Source organism: Lynx rufus, unplaced genomic scaffold (genome assembly GCF_022079265.1).
Source record: "Lynx rufus isolate CCGP_SWC_20201006 ecotype Redwood Valley unplaced genomic scaffold, mLynRuf1.p SCAF_16, whole genome shotgun sequence".
In the NCBI taxonomy this organism is placed as follows: Eukaryota; Metazoa; Chordata; class Mammalia; order Carnivora; family Felidae; genus Lynx; species Lynx rufus.
Window position 1 is genome coordinate 52,589,746 of NW_025814830.1, and position 21,013 is coordinate 52,610,758.

The window sequence follows — 21,013 nt, forward strand, 5'->3', positions numbered from 1 at the left end:
AGGCATGCACAGGTCCTTGTAACCAAGGTGCATGTGAGGCAGAATAGAATGCCAGGCTTTCAATTGAAAATGATTGAAATTTTATTTATATTTGACACTGCTTGTGTTTCCAAGCATCAGACTTAACATTAAAATTTGTTCTGAATTATAAGAATAATAAGAATAAGTATTGAAACTCTTGGCAAAAGGGCAGCCAACATGCATTTCCAGGGAGAAATTGTCCAATTGTTCGTGTTTATTACTTCCAAACGGGAATCGCTCCAGGTTCATAATGCTGATTTTGTTACATTGCTTTCTCTGAACTGTGGTTCAGATGAGTGCATAAATATTTGGTTTAATATTTCTTTGGGAACTGTAAAAATCTGAACTGATGGAAAGGAGAGGAGCAGAGCAATGGCGAGGGAAAGTTGGTAAGAGATTAAGTGTGTATATTTCAACAGTGCCCAAGGGGCATGATTAATTTATTATCCTTTTAGATGGCAGAATGCATGCAGAAACCTCCACATTATGCCATGACTATGACAAAGCTAAGAGGGTGTGAGCAGGTAAAGATATTCCTGCCAAGAATTTGATGTATGGAGAGAATGGGTGACCCATTGGATACATATAAATCTGGGAATGGAGACTTGAAAGTCCCTAATGTTGGCTCTGTCACTGGCATAAGGCCTGAGATGAACATCTCTGCTCTCAGCCTTAAGGCGGGGGGGGGGGGGGGGGGCATGTCACGAGGAGGCCAGACCTGAACACTGTCAACAGCGCCAGGCTCTGAATCTTTGTTGATTTTATTTCTGGGCTGCTCCCACACAAGCCAGCACACATCCATTAGTTGGCCATATGGAGTTGGGCCTAAAACCATGGGTTCTGGATACTTGGATTCAAATCCGAAGTTATTCCCTAGCTAACTTTGCCAAGGCTTGTGGGACTCAGTTTCTTCCTCCATAAAGTGAATATTAGTATAAATACCTATTCCACTGAGTTGTTGTAAGGATTAAATAAACTACTGTATGTAAAATGTTTAGAATAAAATGTGGCAAAGAGTTTGTGTTCGATGAAAGGTAGCATCTGTCATTCTCCTCCCCTTCTTCTTCATCATCACCATCATCATCACCATTTAATAGTTATAAAAAGAACAACTACCTTAAATTATTGAATATTTTATGTATTTATGCATTGCATATCTCTTGGATCATTTACTTGCCATAATCCTTTTGGGAGAGACATTATTTCCCCCATTTTGCAGAGAATGGGAATGAGGCTCAGAGAGGCCACACTGCTTACAAAAGTTCATGTTGCTTGTGAGCCCTGAGCTGGGATGCAGACATATTTTTACCTATCTTTCCACCCTGTTCTTTTAAACCCTCTGTGCATTAGTCAGGATAGGCAGGCTCTGCTGCGGTGATAAGCAAATCCTAATTTCAGTTGATCAAAGTAACAGAGGCTTAAATAACCTCCATGTCCACTGAGAGTTAGGTGTGGGCTCTGCTCCTCCTTGTTATCATTCTTTCCCTAAGATCTAGGTTGATGAAGTCACTATTATCTGGAAATTGCTGGTCACATGGAGAAGGCAAAATCAACATGGATAAACATATCATAACTCTTAAAGCTTTTGCCTAGAATTAGCTGAAGTGACACATAGCACTTTCAGTCACACTTCATTAGCCAAAGCAAGTCACATCACCAAAAGCAATGTCATGTATCGGGGAAATAGAGTCCTACTATGTGCCAAGAAGGAGAGGAGACAGAGTATTTAGACACAGCTTCAGTGACCACTTCCTACTGTCATATATCTGAGTCATAAATAGATTAGACAGCAAGTATAGAAGATGTGGAGTTTTTACCAGAAATTTCAGGGACCATCTTGATTGTAGAACAAGAAGAGTCAAGTTCAAGGAAGACATTTTGAAGGGACCCAATGAGAAAGGGAGTATAACTCACAACCTGCATTAAGAAACAAGAAATTCAAGAAGTGACATCTAAGGATCCCAGTTATTCTCTTGGACACAAAGGGGTCCAAAAGTGTGATACTAATGGGCAATGAATGAACAAGCAAGGTACAATGCCTGAAGGGTCCAAAATGACTCTCTTTCTCTGATCTTCTGTGGCATCTTTCAGCACATCTGTGCTCTTGCATGATCTAGACTTCAAAGAATGCATAGAACTGAGAGCCCGTGGAGGTCTACAAACACTCTGGGACTCATAAATGGTCAATAAACGCTTTGAATGGGAAAAAAGGAGGTGGAGAGAGACAGTGTATTAGAGGAAGGAAAAGTCATGGAAGTGGGGCGCCTGGGTGGCTCAGTTGGTTAAGTGTAGGACTTTGAGGTCAAGATCTCAGCGTTCATGATGTCGAGCCTTGTGTCGGGCTCTGTGCTGACAGCTCAGGGCCTGGAGTCTCCCTCTCTCTCTGCCCCTCCCCCACGAACGCTCTGTCTCTCTTTCTCTCAAAAATAAATAAACATTAAAAATTAAGAAAACAAAAAGTCATGGAAGAGAAACTGACCATGAGGCTGAGTGAGAGGTGGTAAGAGTTTGGTGTATATTTTTAACAAACAGAAACTGAGCTCCTGCAGTGAGAATAGCATTGTGCCACTTAGAAATTTAGATACATGGAATCCTACATCTGTCCTTTTGTGACTGGCTTATTTCACTTAGCATGTCCTCAAGTTTCATCCATATCACAGCATATGTCAGAATTCCCTTCCTTTTCAAGGCTGAGTAATATTCCATTTCATGGATACAGCACGTTTTATCCATTCATCCATTGTTGGACACTTGTGTTGTTTCCATATCTTGCTATTATGAATAATGCTGTAGAATACTTATGCCTTCTGTGTGTCAATGGATCATTTAGTAAAGATGATATCGCACTCAGCCACTAACAACATTTTTTTAAGGGGCACCTGGGTGGCTCAGTTGGTTAAGTGTTAGACTTCAGCTCAGGTCATGATCTCACAGTTTGTGGGTTCGAGCCCCTCACTGGGCTCTGTGCTGACAGCTCAGAGCCTGGAGCCTCCTTCAGATCCTGTGTCTCCCTCTCTCTCTGCCCCTCCCCCCACTTGTATGCATTCTCTCTGTCTCTAAAATGAACATTAAAAAAATTTTTTTAAAAGATTAAAATTTTTTTAAAACCTCAAAAATTGAAATTTCCTAAGCCACATTATTATGTAAGTTGGAAATAAATGATTAAAATAGTGTAAATACTCACAAATTAAGAAATACTCTCATAAAAAAATTCTACAGCCTAGAGAATATAAGCAAAAAAGCATCGGGGCGCCTGGGTGGCTCAGTCAAACATCTGACTTCGGCTCAGGTCATGATCTTGCAGTCCATAAGTTCGAGCCCCACGTTGAGCTCTGTGCTGATAACTCAGAGCCTGGAGCCTGCTTCAGATTCTGTGTCTCCCTCTCTCTGCCTCTCTCTCTCTCTCTCTTTCTTTCTCTCTCTCTCCCCCCCCCAAAAAAGTGTAAACTATCAGAAAATAAGGTAAAAAAAAAAACCACTCACAAATTAACATTGAATGCTACAGAACTCAGCATAAGCTGTAGTCAGGCATAAATGTCTTTGTTATAAAAGAAGAGAAACCAAAGTAGTGTGATGATGGTGTTACTAGAAGAGGCATCATGGTGAATTGAGACGTCCTGTCATCTGTGCTTCTTTCCAAGGGCACCAGCCTGCCCTCAACCTCAATGACCTCCAAGGCACCATGGGAACCCTTGGAACTTGGTGCTGAACAGAGCCAGCCCCAGGTAGGATGAGAACCACAGGATTAGACGGTGGGTCTCTGGCTCTCGTCATCCTTCCGTGGATTGTCAGGGCGCTGGCTCGGTGTTTCTGCACCACGGGATTGGGGCTCCTGGCCCTGGGTTTTTCCCAGTTCTCACTAATTTATGACCTACTGTACGCAAGTAGCTGAGCAACACGAGGGTGGGGCAAGGGCATGGATCCAACAGCTGCCCAGACAGCCAAACAGCCGAGTTCAAAGGCATGTCAAGGACTAAACCACAGCTGGGAATTAATTAGTGCTTACAGATCACCTTAGGGAATGGATCTAATGATAAAATAAATGCCTTCTAATAACTATAGAAGGCAGTAAATGGGTTTTTTTCCGACTATTTAACATGGAATACACATCTTCAAAATTCACATGTATGCCAAGCTCCAATAATTCCTCTTACATGTTTAAAAAAATGATATTTTGACTGTATAAGTAATATAGCCTCATTGCCTGAAACCAAAAATATTCTAAGAGTGAAGGAAAAAAGTACACCTCTGTCTCCATCTTCCAAAGACCTATACTGTTGACATGTGATTTATCCTCTTTGGTGATTCTGGCGGGGGAGTGGGTTAATTATTTTCTGGGTTTTCAGCCTTTTGATCATAGTGTGTGTGTGTGTGTGTGTGTGTGTGTGTGTGGGCGTAGTCTTCTCTCCTTTGAAAAGAAACATCTCCAGATTTTCTAAATAGCAGAGGATCCGAGGCATCGATTTTGTTGGATGTGACAGGGAAGAAGTGCCAAAGTATTCATCTTGACACTGCTTTGTCGACAGGCACAATGTCTACTCAGACAGAGAGTCCCCCACAAGTGGACCTCAGCAGATTATGGGGATGGGGAGGGTTGGAAGTCCCTTCCCAGCTCCTGGGCATTACTACTGCCCGGGAAGTAACTTTGGGAATTTGTAAAAAGAAAAATGAAAAGGCATTGATGCCCCACAGGTAAAGTGACCACATTTTTAAAAAATTATTTTAATGTTTATTTTTGAGAGAGAGAGACACAGACAGAGCGCAAGTGAGGGAGGGGCAGAGAGAGGGAGACACAGAATCCGAAGAAGGCTCCAGGCTCCGAGCTGCCAGCACAGAGCCCGATGTGGGGCTCGAACCCATGACCCATGAGATCATGCTCTGAGCCAAAGTCAGATGCTTAACTGAGACACCCAGGCGCCCCCACTTTTTTTTACAAGGTTGGTACAACAGACCTTATTTTTATTTTCAATACGTGGGTTGGGGTTTATGAGCATTTTGTGATCACATAAAAACATGCAAAACAAGTTTCACTTCTTCACTCAAAGCTTTCATCAAGTATCTTCTCTGTTCCTGGCCCAAGAAATCTTAAAGAGAATAAGAAATAAATAGCCCAAGGACAGTCACCAACAACAACAAAGAGGCCATCTGCTCTCTGTGCTGGAATAGATCTCGCCAGGGAGCAGGGCTACGCTCAGAGGACGAGGTTCATTCCTCACGGAACAGGGCAGAGAGGGGGAAGAGAAACGTCAGTAAGTGGGCAGGCCCTGGTGCTGAGTCCAGGAAGACGAGGAGGGGTCTCCAGCAGACAGGCTTGGGGACGGGCGTCTAGCTGACCTAGGTCCAGAGAATGTGAGCTAAGTTCAGAATGCCTGTGGTTGGTTGTGGCCGAAGTTAGAATTGTAGAAGCAGGTAGAGACCCATCAGGAAGGCCCCTGGGAATAGACCCTGGGGGCAGTAGGGAGCCATGACAATTTCTAGCCTGGGAATCTCATGGTGGGTAGGTATGTATACGTTATAGAATGACCATTCTGGTTGCAGTTAGAACAGGAAGTGAGAGAGGCACCAGGGTGGCTCAGTTGATTAAGCATCCAACTTCAGCTTAGGTCATGATCTCAAGGTTTGTGGGTTCAAGCCCTGTGTCAGGCTCTGTGCTGACAGCTTAGAACCTGGAGCCTGCTTCAGATTCTGTCTCCCTCTCTCTGCTCCTCTCCCACTTGCTCTCTCTCTCTCTCTCTCTCTCTCTCTCTCAAAAACAAACATTAAAATTTTTTAAAAAGAATAGATGAGAAAAGAGAAATCAGAAACATGGAAGCCAGTGAGGAGACTATCACATTTATTTATTTACTTACTTACTTACTCGGCACGCAAATATTTATTGTCCTATGCACCATTCTAGGCCCTGAGGACAAAACAACCAAAAGTCTCTAGTGGAGGTCTGAGTTGGAGTACAGACACCCGATTTCGGGGCCAGAAGCTCTTACAGCAAACAGGGTGTACAAAGCCTGGTGACTGTCCTGTTTCTATATTGAATACATTTTCCAAAGGGGAAAAACACTGATGTCAGTACAATTAAGGAAAAGTCCGAACCCACACAGATGCACCAGGATGGACGGCTAAAAACCACATGGACAGAAGGCTCTGTGGGGCTCTGGATTGGATTTTGGATCAGAAAAAGGCTAGAAGCAGAAAAACTAGTGAAATCTTAATACACAGAATCTGGAGCTTAGTTAGCTAAGAGCCATGTGTCACCGTTAACTTCTCAGTTGTGACCATGGTTACATAAGATGTTAACATTTGGGGAAACTAGGTGAAAGGTATATGGGAAGTCCATACCATCTTTGAAACGTTTCTGTAAATGTAAAATCATCCCCCCAAAACAGTTTATATATGAACTTTTCTAATGCATCTCAGCCACACTGAATAGGGGGGAGAATGTGGAATAATTTATACAGAATGATCTAACTTCGGTAAAAAATTTTGAAACTGCTGTATATTCTATGAATGCATATATGTGTATAAATTCATAGAAGAAGACCTTAAAACCGCACTCAACCTGATGCTGAAAGCAGAGGACAGAGGTTAGAACAGGACTTGGGGGATTCAACAGAGGGCCTTGCTCTGTCCATCGCGGGGCCACAGCCCTAAGAAGTATGCAGCACGAACGTCCTTTTGCAATTCAGATCCACCTATCACTGCGTGCTCCAGGCCTCCGTATTTCTTGTCCCTCTCTGGTGCAGAGGACTCTGGTCCCCGCTGTGCTCTGCCACCGATAAGGCCTGCGTGCTGGCCACCCCATGGCTCCCTGGGAAGTCACTTTCCCCAGGTATGCTGCAAGATGCCCAAATGCTATTCACATGCCCTTCCCGGGTGTCAGCACCCGGAGCCCAAGTTCGGTCTCATCATTAGCTATTGTTTTTTCCCATTCAAACTCTGAGGGTAAGTAAGGCAGAGAGAGAGAGAGAGAAAGAGAGAGAGAGAAATCCCACTGTGAAAAGAAGTGTTGAATTGTAAAGAGTAATAGGAAAGACCAGCTAATTGTGAAGCCTTGCTATGTGGTATAATGGGTGCTAACAACTCCTGCTGAGCAGAGACTCAGGGCAGGATTTGTTCTGAACAGGAGGAGTGCCCTGGATTTCTTATATCCCATCACATTAAACAACAAAAACAGAAGGGCCACCGCCCAGGCCCCCCCCCCCCCCCCCCCGCAGCCAGGATGGCCCTGGGCAGTTTTCAGGACTTTACATAGTGTAATAAAGCTCATCTGGAAACCCATTGGAGTAGCATGAACCAGCTTCGAGGTATGGCGGGGTGGGGGGCCTCCGTGGGTTTGTGGCCACTGCACGCCTCTATCTCCCCAGATCAGTGAGGCTGGAGTGGGCTGGGGTCCCTCTGAAGTCCCACCTAAGGACCCAGACTCGTGGCTTCTCCGTGGGACCCGAGCTCCACCCCACGCCTTCCTCTCCAAGGTCTCCCCCGGCCCTGGGGTGTTCCGATGCAGGTAGAGATGTCAGTCTCGGGAACCAGCAATTCTGTTCCACGACATCCTAGAGAAGAGGTTTTTTAAAAAAAAATAGTTCCCAACAGCGCTGTAGGTTTAAAATCGGTCTAGAGGGGAGTAGCCAGACGACCCAGCCTTCTTTCGGCCCCTGAACGGTAGCAGGGGAAACCAGTTCTAATGAGTATAGATGGGGCTTGTCAAACGGGGGGATGCTCACGGGAATTGGCAGGCGCTCGACAAAGCCCACAACGCCGGACCCCACCCCGAGGCTTCCTGATCCTCTGGGTGGGGCCTGAGGAGTCGAATTTCGAAGGAGTCCATGCCCCTGCTGGTCCAGGGAACCGTATCTGGAGACCATGGTCCTGTGGAGCGTGATGCCCTTCATGTCCCTGGGCTGGTGGCCCCATAATGCTCATTAGTCTGGGGGCACCATACTTGGTGTGGCTGTGGGCGCTCCTTCAAAGTGGACACGGCTCTGAGGACCAGCACGCAGATTCAATATATATGTTAAAAGCTCGGCCTTTAGGGTCTCCTGGGTGGCTCGGCCGGTTAAGCGTCCGACATCCGCTCAGGTCGTGATCTCACAGTTCGCGAGTTCGAGCCCCGAGTCGGGCTCTGTGCTGGCGGCTCAGAGCCCGGAGCCTGCTTCGGATTCTGTGCCTCCCTCTCTCTCTCTGCACCTACCCTGCTCATGCCATCTCTCTCTCTCTCTCTCTGTCTCTCTCCCCCTCTCTCAAAAATGAATAAACATTAAAAAAATTGTTTTTTAAAATCTAGGCCTTTCAAGATACAAATAGAGAGGATTGGCAGCACAAAGCAGAGGTGTTCACAACGGGACTTCCTCCTTCTGGGGGAAGAAGTCATTTAAATCCAGCAGCCAAGATGCTGCTTCTGTGAGGTCAAGTGACTCAAGCTCCCCAAGAGCAAGGAACTTAACCAGACCCAACCTCAGCAGAAAAAAGGTGGCCCTGTGGGGAGTCCAGAATTCTGAACTCTGAGTCCAGAATTCAGTGTTGAGCAGCAGGTGGAGAAATGGAGAAAAGGGAGGGGGAGTGGCCATAGTTGACCCAAGAGAGCCTTCAGGACGTTCCAGAAGGTCTGGATCACTGTGCTCCCAGAGCTCTCTGACTGGGGAAGTGTCTGGAAAGGAGGTCAGAGCATGGAAAACTTCCCCAGCAGGCCTTGTCTGGGTCCCAGACGCGGTCAGAAGTCCACTCCTGTCCACTCCTGGGAGCAGGACAGCACAACAGCTCGTGTAGGGCTCCTGTCACATTATGTCTCTGCTCAGCATGGCCTTGGAGGGGACCTGCATGCCTTGGGTGTGCTCAGGGGAGTGAGAGGAAGAGGCTTTAATTCACAGTTGGCCAAAGTGGTTAAAGGGGGACAGAGGGAGGGAGGTGACAACACAGAACAGATTTTGTGTGGCTGCCCCTTCCCACGGTGAGATTGTCTCCAGAGCACTTCTCTTCCCAAACCACAGATGTTTGTGAGGCACCTGGGTGCCTCAATGCTCAATTGTTTAAGCGTCTGACTCTTGGGTTCAGCTCAGATCATAATCTCACTGTTCATGGGACCGAGCCCCACATCAGTTTCTGTGCTGATGGTGTGGAGCCTGCTTGGGATTCTCTCCTCTCACTCTGCCCCTCCCCCACTGGTTCTCTCTCTCTCTCTCTCTCTCTCTCTCTCTCTCTCTCTCTCTCTCTCAAAATAAAAACAAATACACATTTTAAAAATAAATAAAAATCAAGGAAATGTGTTCTCTTAGGGATTTAAAAAAAATTTTTTTAACATTCATTCATTTTTGAGAGACGGAGAAAGAGTACAAGTGGGAGAGGGGCAGAGAGAGGGGGAGACACAGAATCCGAAGCAGGCTTCAGGCTCCGAGCTGTCAGCACAGAGCCCAACACGGGTCTCAAACCTACAAACTGTGAGATCATGACCTGAGCTGAAGTCAGACACCTAGCCAGCTGAGCCACCCACAAGCCCCTTTTAGGGATTGTGTGTGTGTGTGTGTGTGTGTGTGTGTTATGGCTAAGATGTTTTTTTATGCCTGAAAGTCTCAGTCTTATCCAATAACAACGATGGCGCGATTTTGTTACGATTATTACTCTGAGCACAGGTATCATTAGCTACAATTCATTGAGCCCCTTCTGTTCACCAGGAAGTACACTTTGCACACAATATCTCATTAAACCCTCACAGCCCTGAGAAATAAGGGGCGTTCTCTTCATTTTACAGATAAGGAAATCAAGAGCCAAGAAGGCCATGTTCAAGGTCACAGAGCTGGCCTTTGACCAAGCTAGGACTGGGACATGGGTTTGTCTGAATGGTGGTGTTTTTTTATTAAATTTTTTTTTTCAACGTTTATTTATTTTTGGGACAGAGAGAGACAGAGCATGAACGGGGGAGGGGCAGAGAGAGAGGGAGACACAGAATCGGAAACAGGCTCCAGGCTCTGAGCCATCAGCCCAGAGCCCGACGCGGGGCTCGAACTCACGGACCGCGAGATCGTGACCTGGCTGAAGTCGGACGCTTAACCGACTGTGCCACCCAGGCGCCCCGCGGTGGTGTTTTTTTATTAAGCAGATACTGGCACTGTTTCCTGCCATATGCCAGGCACTGTGCTGGGCACTGGGATCCAGGGGTGAGCCCAATATGCGGAGGCTGCTGACCTCATGAGCTCCCAAGCAGTGGGGAGGGGGTCAGGGGGGAGAACATCAGTTGGATTAAATCAAGTCAAGCAGCGATTAAAAATCCGTTTCCTCAGAACATACCACATGCCTTAGTTTAAATCTTGCTTTAGATGACATTTTATGTTAATCTTAAAAAAGCAAACAGAGATAATTGGTGTTTAATCAAAACTCTCAATGTATTTAAGTAAAATTTTCAATCAGAAAAAAAGAAAAAACTTGCTCTGTGGAACTGTCGGTCTCTGACTCAACTGGGCACGGCAGAGGAACCTGGGTAGAAGGGTCACGCTGCCTTAGGCACCACTGCCACCTGGTGGCAGCCGCCGGAATTGCAGGCTAGGTGGCCCCAGCCACGAGCAGCCTCTGAGGGAGACTGACTCCACCAGAAGGCGCCTTTCCTGTTCTAGCCACCGAAACCCTCCAGGTACAGGTGACAGTGTTCCAACAGTGTTCCCCAGGTGCCCGTTCACTTGTAAATTGGTTACAGCTGGATCAGTATAGCTTTCATTTAACTGTTCTGCATGTTTGTTTCTGACCTTTAAATTGTCAGACCGAAAAACATGGTTACCATCGAATTCTTGTTCACAGATACAGATGATAAAGTGACATTAAATACAGATGAATAATTGGGCAGACTCTAGAACCAATTCATGCAAATAATAATTCTCTCTTTAGTTGGGTATCTTCAAACGCTATTAAAGTTAAAATCTGTGAGTATCTTCAAACGCTATTAAAAAAAAAACAAACGAATTAAATTTGGCTCCTAATTACCCCTGAACCTCACTCAAACCCCACGAATAACTCCCAGTTTCTGGAATTTTGTAGGCTCCCTCTCGTCTGCCTGCTGCCTGTGTCTGTGCGGTTCCCTCTGTCTAGAACTATCTTACTCCATCAATCTCTATCATCTGAATTATCTTCAAATGTCAAATCAAGGCTGACAACCTGTAGGGGGTTCTCTTAAATTCAGAACTGGCATTGTTGCAGAGCAATATCCCTAAAGAAATGGAAGATGGGTTTTGAATCCTCTCTTCATCTCTTTCATAGCTGTGACCATAGTTACATCTCCCTGTGTCTCAGGGGTTTCGTCCCTTAAGTATGAATGATAATGTCCCCTCCCATCAGCATTGTTGTGAGTTTTTTTTTTTTTTAACTTGTAAATGCACGTAAAATGCTTACAACACTGTGCCTACTTCCTTATAAGCAATGGGGTGAGTGGCGCTGTTGATGACAGAGTTCTGTAAAGAGTTGGAACCTTGACCAATGCCTGCCCATTAAAAGACTGCCCACTCATTTTTTCCCCATTGTCCATTCGGTCTTGCTTACAATAAAAAAAAAAAAAAAAAAATCTCTTTTTTGAGAGTTACAAATAATAAAAAATGTCTGACCTCATACCTCCTGGAGTTATTTCCTTCCTAGATCTATCCCGAGATGTATGTCACCCCCATGCTGGTAAGCTTCCCTGGGTGTAAGCTGCAAAGATTTGCATTTCAGGATGAAAGGTGTTAAGCGATGATGCTATTTTTGGTGATGCTGCTTTAGTCAACTTTATCTGACTGCTCTGTGTTGGCACCTGTGATTAGTGCCTTGGTCACCGAGGTATGTTTAAAACGTGCTTTCTCTGTGTTTTTCAGCCAGAGTCTTAAATGTCGTTCTGTGTCTCTGCCCAGGTAGTCGATAGTGACAGACCGGAAGGGTCTAAGTTCCGGCTCACTGGAAAGGGAGTGGATCAAGAGCCTAAAGGAATTTTCCGAATCAATGAGAACACGGGCAGTGTCTCTGTGACAAGGACCTTGGACAGAGAAACGATCGCTACTTATCAAGTGAGTGCCCCTCAAGTGCCCACCCTGCATGCCGACATGTGGCTTTTCGAGGCTGTTTTCTTCCCACTGAGCTCGTTATTTCTGTGTGTTTCGTGAGACCTCGGGCTGTGCGGCTTTAAGTGTGTCTCTGTGGGAGCCGAGTGGCATTGAACCCCAACAGGGTAACAGTGGGGGCCCTATCTCATCAACAGAGTCCTCAGGCCTGTGTGAGACTTTGGGTACCGGAGGCCAAGGAGGAGGGCTCTTGGGGGATCTCAGAAGAGGTCAGAACCTTTAGGGCAACTTGGGCTTTCCAAAAACCAGCTTGGTAATGAATAGCTATAAAAGGTGTAAACCTTTGGATGTGATCATTGTACTTCTAGAAATCTATCCTTAGGAAATAGGAAGGCATTTAGTTAGATTTTTGTGCAATAATGTTAGAGCAAGACATCATGCTTAGAATGGAAACAATTTTGCTAAATATTCAGCAATGGGGTAGTGGTTAAATTATGGCACAACTTTGCAAGGAAGCTTTGTACAGCCATTTTAAATATTTTGAAGAAGTTCTAGTTATTTGGGAGAAATTCAAGATATTTCATGGAAACAGACACACAAATACATATGGAATCCGCGCTGCAGATTGAGTATTCACACATCACAACGGGGATACATTTGTGAAGAAACGCGATAGAGGAAAAACCAAAATGTTAATCGTTGTGTTTGTGTGTTGTTGACTTTTTCTTTGTGTTTTCTGATTTTTCTAAAAATAATTAAGTTGCTTTTTTATGGAGAAAGAGCAGGCCCTTTGTAAAAGGATAGTTTTATCCTTTAGTGGATACCCATTCGGGACCCACAGACCAAAGCGGTTGCAAACAGATATTGGGGTGAGCCCTGAATCTCATATGGGCTTGAGGTCAGTCCTATACCTTCTCTACAACACCGTCCATAAATTCCATTTTCACAGCCTGTGTTATAGACCCAAGCCTCTGAAGGTGGTAAGCTCAGTCTTTGAGAACGTGTTGGAATTCTCAGACATTTTCTGGGAAAACCCTCCTTGGGTTGCAGCGCACCGGGCTGTGAGCAGGCACCATGGGAACAGGGTTCAGCCAACAATGTTTGCCTTCCATCATCGTTGCCCCAGCCTGTGCATTTCCCTGGCTCGGGGTCAGAAGGTGGTGATCGATTTCTAGGACAAGATTTGGCATCTCTGGTTTTCTTAGTCGAAACACTGCGTACGGATACCCTGATCCCCCTTCAGAAACACTACTGCCTCTCCCCAAAAAACCCGTGTTCTTCCTTTTCTGCAGACAGAGGGAGGAGGGACACTGCATTGAGAAGTACGGGCTCTGGGTGGGAAACAGGTCCCCTGGGTCTGGCCTGCCCTGTCACCACGAGCTGTTGACCTTGGGAAGACCAGGAAAGCTCTGGTCCTCAGGATCCCGTCCATAAGATGCGAGTAACACTCACCTCCCTACTGGATTGCTGTGGGTGTTCAGGGAGGAGGAGACAGTCTGAGGGTGTTGGAGGAAGCTAAGTACTGGACAAATAGAGTGGTACAATGGAAGGTGGTAGAACCCCATCTGCCCGAGGGCCCGGGATCCGGGGAGGATGTAGGTGCCTCCCAGACCCCCTTCTCAGAAGCTTTTGCCAAAGTGTATGTGCTGCGAGCCTCTGCAGGGGTACCATCTATCAGAGACCACCAAGGGGTGAGCAGAGTGTCTTAGGGTACCTCGTGGGGACCTGGTTGCTGTAGAAACTGAATACGGGCACCCTCACAAAGTCCCAGGTCCGACTGGCCTCAGCAGTAACCGGGGGTGACGCGGCAGCTCCTGAAAGGAAAACCAGCACAGACCGTAAACCAGCACCAGTGCACGTCCTCTGCTCTTCCCATGCCTATCGTGGGAATATCCGTTAATTTTCTGACCCAAGAAACTAAGGAGACAGTACATTTTATAATTTCGTAGCACAGTGATAACAGTTAAGAGCTTGGAAGTAGCAAATTCTTTCGAGTCTCAGCATTGCCACTTACTGAGCTATGTGATCTTGGACGACCCACTTACCCTCTCTGATCTTATAATTCTCATTCGTGAAAGAAGACTAGTTACTGGCACCTCTAAGGATTGTACAAAATAAAATTACTAGCTGTGACTAACTAGCAATTGCTAATCAGTGAGTAAAATAGAGCCTGGTCAGTAGCTTGGAGCTTCTCATATGTTTCGTAAAAGTGAAGCTGTATAGTTGCATAGCAATTAAAAACATATAATTTTGCACACAGCCACGTTTGCCACGTTCCGATCACGTCATGGACTAGCTGTGGGAACCTGGGCATGGTGTCTGCCTCAATGTTCTCATCTGTAAAATGGGAATGATAACAATACTGATCTTGCAGGATTTTAATGGATGAAATGAGTTAATACGCGTCAAGCATTTAGAATAATGCCGGAATCACAGTAAGCACCGTGTGATCTTAGCACATGAGCCAGAGATTAATGATGTTGAGGAAGGTAAAGGAGAACTCCAAGGACTTTGTGTTGTCGCCCCGCCCACCCAGATCAAGCATCGATTTTCCATGGGTGATCTTGAGTTTGTGTTAATCGTTTCATAATGTACTTCATAGCATAGTGATTAATTGTTCAGTTCATTTTTTTCTACACACGTTCGAGAACCTACAGAGTACGGGGCTTCCTCCACAGTGTCGGGGGGATGTGGGGGGAAACCAGACACGCCAGATTCCCTGCCCTCACATGTAGCTTTCATTTTACCGCCAAGGCTCTGTTTCAATGAACTGCTTTAAACTCCTCACCATTGGACAGGTGTCCCTGCCAGGATGCTGTGTCTCGTTCGTTGTCTGACTTGGTTTACCCATGGCACAGGGCTGTGTGTGCCCATTGGAGAGATGCTGATGCCTGGTGGGAATGCGGGGTCTTAGGAAAGTACCGGCTACAGCAGCCCAGCTTCCGCTGGCCTGAGCCACTCTCCAACCCCCCACACCAATGCCATCCCCCCCACACCTCCGGCTCTTAGATAGGTCTTTGTCCTGTTTCCTTCCTATCACCCTGTGTTAGGTTCTCCCATATCTGGATTGACCGGTTTACTTTCGTTAATATACTTTGGGCACAGGAATGTTGCAATCCCTGTCCATTTAAAGCACCTATTCAGAAATAATTTACTATCTTAACAGCACAATCAGATCCATCCGTGTTTACCAGGGTCATCGTGGTTGGTAGCAAACACACCTCTTCAAAGAGCTGGATCCTCTGCTCCACTTTCCAGGTTTTCCTTTCCCCTCTGGCAAGTTTGAAAAGCAGGGAGCCTGAGGGTGAATGAATTTCCATTATAATCGCTCCATTGTTGGTGTCGTTGTTTAGCCTCTAGTTAAAATCTCCTCACTTGCAAGTCAGGGCTACTTGCTGCTTCCCACACCCCACAGGAAAGCGTTCTGAACTAAGCCTTGGGGATTTGCACAATAAGAAATAACCGGGGACAAATTGGTCCTTGGGCCCCCAAATGTGTGCCATCATTAAAGCTACTGTTTATAGAACAATACATGGCTAATCCTGCAGGAAACGCTTCATACATGCTCTCTTATTTAACTCATTTCGCCCAGGAGACTACAGAAGTAGACGTTAACACCATTTTGCAGATAAGCAAAGAACTGTGAAGTAACTTGTTCAAGGTCTCGGAGCTGATGTGTGTGGAATCTGGGGTCCGGATCTGCTTCTCTCCACGTCCAAAGCCCTGCACTTCTAACTACTAAGAAATGCCTCTTCCTGTGTTACCCCAGTTAGAGTCTCATATCTAATCTGCAAGTTCCCAGCCTTTTCTCCCAGGGACTCCACTTACTGGGGCCAGGGCAGAGGTGTGACTAGATGATGGATGTCTTCCCAAATCCCATCTTTCTCCATGACCTACTTCCACCTGCCCACCCCCCACCGCGGCCCCCAAAGGGCTTCCCAAGCCTCTGACCCAAAGTGGCACCTGGTAGAATAATTTAGCTCTCCCAGTACTGGAAACTGACATGTTAATGCAAAGCCTCCTGAAATATTACTCATTATTATGCATTTTGCCAGCATTTGAGTGATTTGTGAACTCTTCATTGGAATAAAGTACTGTAAATGATTCATGAATGACCAAGTTTATGAAATTCTATAAAAATATTAGCAGGTGGTAATGATTCCCTCACACTGTGAATATAATCTGCTGGCTGCGAATTTGTCAATATGGCAGGACAGGAGTGGAGTGGGGGACAGAGTCTGTCAGGCAGGTTGGGGTGCCAATAGACAGTCTGGGCTGGGTTCGACAGCGGATAGGAGGCAAAACAGGAAGAAAGGCTGTGGTAGTGTGCTGATGTCATGAGCAGGACATATTCACCCTGATCTGTTGTCCATGGTTGGGAGACATACTGAGGACTGGGGATGTCAGAGCTGGACAGGAGAAAAGAAAGGCACTTGGAAGGAGAGAGAGAGAACTAGTATTTACTCAGCATCCATTAGGTGCCCAGGAGCTCTCTAGAATACTAGATACACAAACCTGTGAAACTGGTTTATTGTCTTGCCTTTACTCATCTAGCTAGCTGAGGGCCAAAGTGGTTCCCTAGATAAATGATCGTTATTAATGTTGGTGTTAATGTTTATTGAACATTTACAGTGTGCCAAGGCTCTATGCTAAATACCTAAATGATGATCTCATTCAATCTTCACAAAGATGAACTTATTAATGTTATCATGCCCGATTACAGAACTAGTAATTGGAACCACCTGTGTGCGTGGCCTCAGCACATAAGCAGGATTTCATGGTCTCCTTCTGAATATTTGTTCACACTTTCTGGGGTATAATTTGCTCTCCATCAAGCCAATTTCTTGGACATGTCTTGACTTTGTAGCTAAGATTGTTGCCCTAAAATGGGAATCCACCCGGCAGAAAGAAGATGTCCTTGCTCCTGTGTTCCCCTTCATTCATGTGGCTCTGCCCCATTTCTAACCCATAAGTAGCTCCAAGACAATCTGGCAAAAAATGCATTAAAGTGAAAAATGATACTGTCGAGTGGAAATACATGTATCATACCACTAGTGATCCTAGAGAACTGAGATGTGTAGATTTCTCCAGATTGGAGAATTATTTAGGTGATTAACCTGTGTATAAATAATGTCCATGTGGATTGTTGTCCATGTGGATGAGGCACACATTACTTGATAGGCTTGCACTGCCCTTGATAATATTTGTACTCGGAATGCTCCCCCTGCCCTCAGGTAGAGGGACCAGCTACACCCTTCTTCACCCACTAGTCTGGTCTCCCCCATGGCCATCTTTCTTAGGCAGGATTCTTCGTGGTAGTCAACAACCCCCCCTCCAACTAATGTATAAAGAAAGGGATTTATTAAAGGATACAGGGAGCTTATGTAGTTGCCAGAGAATCCAACCACCTGGCTCACAGGGGACCCGCCCCACAGTTGTGCTACAGGAAATGCCCAGCCATCGATGGTACTGTTTTAGAGCCAGGGTTCTTCACCTTGGCACTATTGACATTTGGGGCTGGATAACCCTCTGCTTTGGGGGCTGGCCCGTGCAGTGCAGGGTGTTTAGAAACACAGCTGGTCTCTAACTACTGGATCCTGATAGCAACCCCCATCCCAGTCTTGCTGGTCAAAGGTGTCTCCAGATATTATCGTTCATTGTCCCATGGGGGCAAAACTGCCCTCTGGCTGAGAACCACTTTTCTAGAGGAGTCGTCTCTGCTGCCACCTCTCCCTACCCCTCTGCTCCCGTGATGCTCAGAACTGGGGGAGGGTGGGCGGTGGGGAGCATCTCTGCCTTGGCTGCCCAGACATGTGGAGTGATCCTGACAGCATGCTTTCCGGAACTTAGATCTGCAAAGCAGAGCTGCTTCCTTAAGTCCTACTTCTGTTGCCAAGTCTAATGCTGGGATGTCCACAGGGAAGAACCTGGGTCATATGAAGGACTGTCGCTGAGCTAGCAAGGGGCTCTGAGTGGTGTTGACATCTACAGCATCAGCCACATCATCGGTACCACTTTATCCCAGGCAAGAGGCAGTCAGCGGGAGGCATGGCGGTCCAAAGGCAGGTCACCAGCCCATGCACAGGAGAGCATGTGGCCTCACACCTCTGAGCTGCTCTCACTATTATAAGCCTAGCTATCAATAACGCACGTGGCCTTGGAATGAGCCTTGATGGGGAGGAGACAGAAAACTTGGGTTAAAAGCTCAGCCTTTGGAATCAGACCTACTAAGGTTTGATTCTGCTGCCGTAGGAACTCTAGGAGGCTGCCATTTTTACAGGTGAAAAAAACAGGTGAGTATCAGCCATTTCACAGTGTCGCCTTTTGGCAAGTTCTTTATTGTTTCTCATTTTCTTGTCTTTACGTTGACACTAAGATGGCAGCATTGATGTGGCTTTGGAGTGGCGGGGGGGGGGGGGAGGGGGGGTGTCCAGAGCCAGCAGCCAAGAAATAATCCTTGAGACATCTTTGGTGTAAAACGGTGATTTTATTAAAGCACGGAACTGGACTTATTGGCAGAAAGGGCTGCCCTAGGGTTGTAAGGAGTGACTGGGTTTATCCTGCGAGGCTGGGGGAGGCCAAAGGGAGGCTTCCAGAAGGACTTTCATATGCTAAAAAGGATCATAAAGATACCAAAAGGCTAAGTATTGTCAAGCTAAGGTGGTTTTTCCCTCTAGTGAGGCATTAGCATTAAGACAGTAGTCGGTTCCTAGAGAAATGTTCCCCTCTGCCTGCCTCAAGTATTTGTCAATGGGCCACAGGTCATAAGGAAATTTAATTTTGCCTGCCATTTCCTTCTTGCCTTTGTTTTCCACATCACTGTGGAGGGGAGGTTGACGTTAGGGCTCCCAGGAAACTGAGTCTATGGTTTTCTGGAGGTTAGGCTATTGCTAAGATTGCCTTTTTCTTGTAATTTACTAAGACAAACTGATGGAGACTCCTACATGACTGTGATCTCTATCGGGTAACCATTGTTTTTGCCCTTTCCTTTGTTGGGCAGCACACTGAGGACTGTCACACAGGTCCTGCCTTGGAAGTGGGGGCAGTGGGGTGTCAGCTTGTACTTTGCCCTCTGCTTGCCTTTGACTCCCTCCTCAGCGTCACACCCTGGCTGTGTTGCAGTTGCTGAGCGGGGTGTACAGGAGAGTTGCTCAGGGCAGCCACTAAGTGTTCCCGAATTAAGAGCGATCACCTCGAGGACCAGTCTTGGAGGTAAAGCTCCTTGCAGGTGAAATAGAGCTGTAAGTGGTTGCCAGGCGCCCAGATCACAAAATTGGGTGCGGTAACATCGTGTGAGACTTCTTAGAAGGGACGTGTTTAGATGGGCGGTTCTTAAGGTGTGGTCTCCAGACCAGCATCTGTTATCTGGGAACTTGTTAAAAATGATCATTCCCAGTCCCACCCAGCTGCAGTCTGGGTGTTCACAAGCCCTTCAGGGGGTTCTGGCGCTCACTGTTGTCTGAGACCCCCTCACTCTACTCTGAGAGTGCTTCTGAATGTTTGCATGGCCACAACTGGCTTGATGCATTCATTTGCATCAATGAAGGTGGCCTCGGACCCCATTCCATTACAGTTGTGCTGGGGTAACCCGTTTGCACCTTAAAGATGCTTATTTTTCTAGATGCTCTGGTACGCCGTGTGAAAGCCCTCTAAATCCAGTTTGTGGTCCTCAAAACTGCCTTTGTTTTTGTTTCGGTAACAGCTGCTGGGAGCCAGGCAGATTTGTCCCGGGGTTTCTTTGCTCCGTCCTGTCTAGACCTTGGATAACTGTTAAAGATCATGTTACTGAGTGTTTTCTTATATCTCAGAAACCAACCTTTTAGGCCAGAGATAAAAGCGTCTTCAGAATATTTGAGCTGGTACAGGAGAAAATTCCTGCTAGGAGGAAGCTGGCCCCAGGGTCAGCAGAACCGGCTTTTCTGTCTTATTAGATCTGTAACCATGAGTGAGTCATCTGTGGTTCTCAAACTTTGTTGTGCATTAAAGCCATCTGGAGAGATTTTATTTATTTTTTTTATAATTTTTTAACGTTTATTTTTATTTATTTTTGAGAGAGAGAGTGAGAGAGAGGAAGGAGAGAGGGAGAGAGAGAATCCCAAGCAGGCTCCACACTGTCATCACGGAGCCTGATGCAGGGCTCAAACTCACGAACCCTGAGATCATGACCTGAGCCGAAACCAAGAGTCAGACACTTAACTGATTGAGCCTCATCTGGGGAGATTTTAAAACCCCTGATGCCCAAGCTGCACTCCAAACCAATTAAATCAGGGTGTCCTGGAGTGGGACCAGGTACGTTCATAAAACTCCAGGTGTTTCCACCGTGAAGCCAGATTTGAGAACCACTGGATTAATATAACCCATCTCTACCCTGGTTTATTCCAATGGGGATGATGACCCCTACCTGGTCGGTTTGTTGCAAATCTCAAGTTTCTAACACATATTGTAGGAAATCAAAGATCTTACTTCTCTCTCAGTCAACTGCCTGACTCTGAGCAAACATCTGAAGCACACGACTTTCCAGCATCTCTTTCGACACAGGCACTTAAAAAACTGAAATGCAGGAAAACAGAATTGGATAAAGAAATAAACAGGTTGTCTTGTTTAGACATTTAGAAAAAAAAATAATTCAGGGGCAGCTGAGCAGCTCAGTCAGTTAAGTGTCCGACTCTTGGTTTCGGCTCAGGGCAGGATCTCACACTTCGTGAGATCGAGCCCTGCGTTGGGCTCCATGCTGACAGTGCACAGCCTGCTTGGGATTCTCTCTCTCTCTCTCTCTCTCTCTCTCTCTTCCTCTCCCCTGCTCTCATGCTCTCTCCTCAAAATAAGTAAATAAACTTGAAAGGAAAGGAAGTGAAAGGAAGGAGGGGGAAAAGAAAAAAGGATTCAGGGTTTGGTTTTGGTTTCTCACCACCCCGGTGCCCCTCAAGCATCTCCCTCTGGCTCCTTCCTGGTCGTCTTCATGATTCCAAGCACTTGATTTTGCAACCTGG

At 46.2% G+C, this 21,013-nt stretch overlaps 1 protein-coding gene across 1 annotated transcript in view; it reads left to right on the top strand.

Annotated features, from left to right (window-relative positions):
* CDH13 (cadherin 13) overlaps nt 1-21,013 on the top strand; it is a 1,019,316-nt gene that overhangs the window by 525,459 nt on the left and 472,844 nt on the right. The window contains exon 6 of the mRNA XM_047077419.1: nt 11,877-12,029. Coding sequence (XP_046933375.1) covers nt 11,877-12,029 — 153 coding nt within the window. The remainder of the gene's footprint in view (nt 1-11,876; nt 12,030-21,013) is intronic.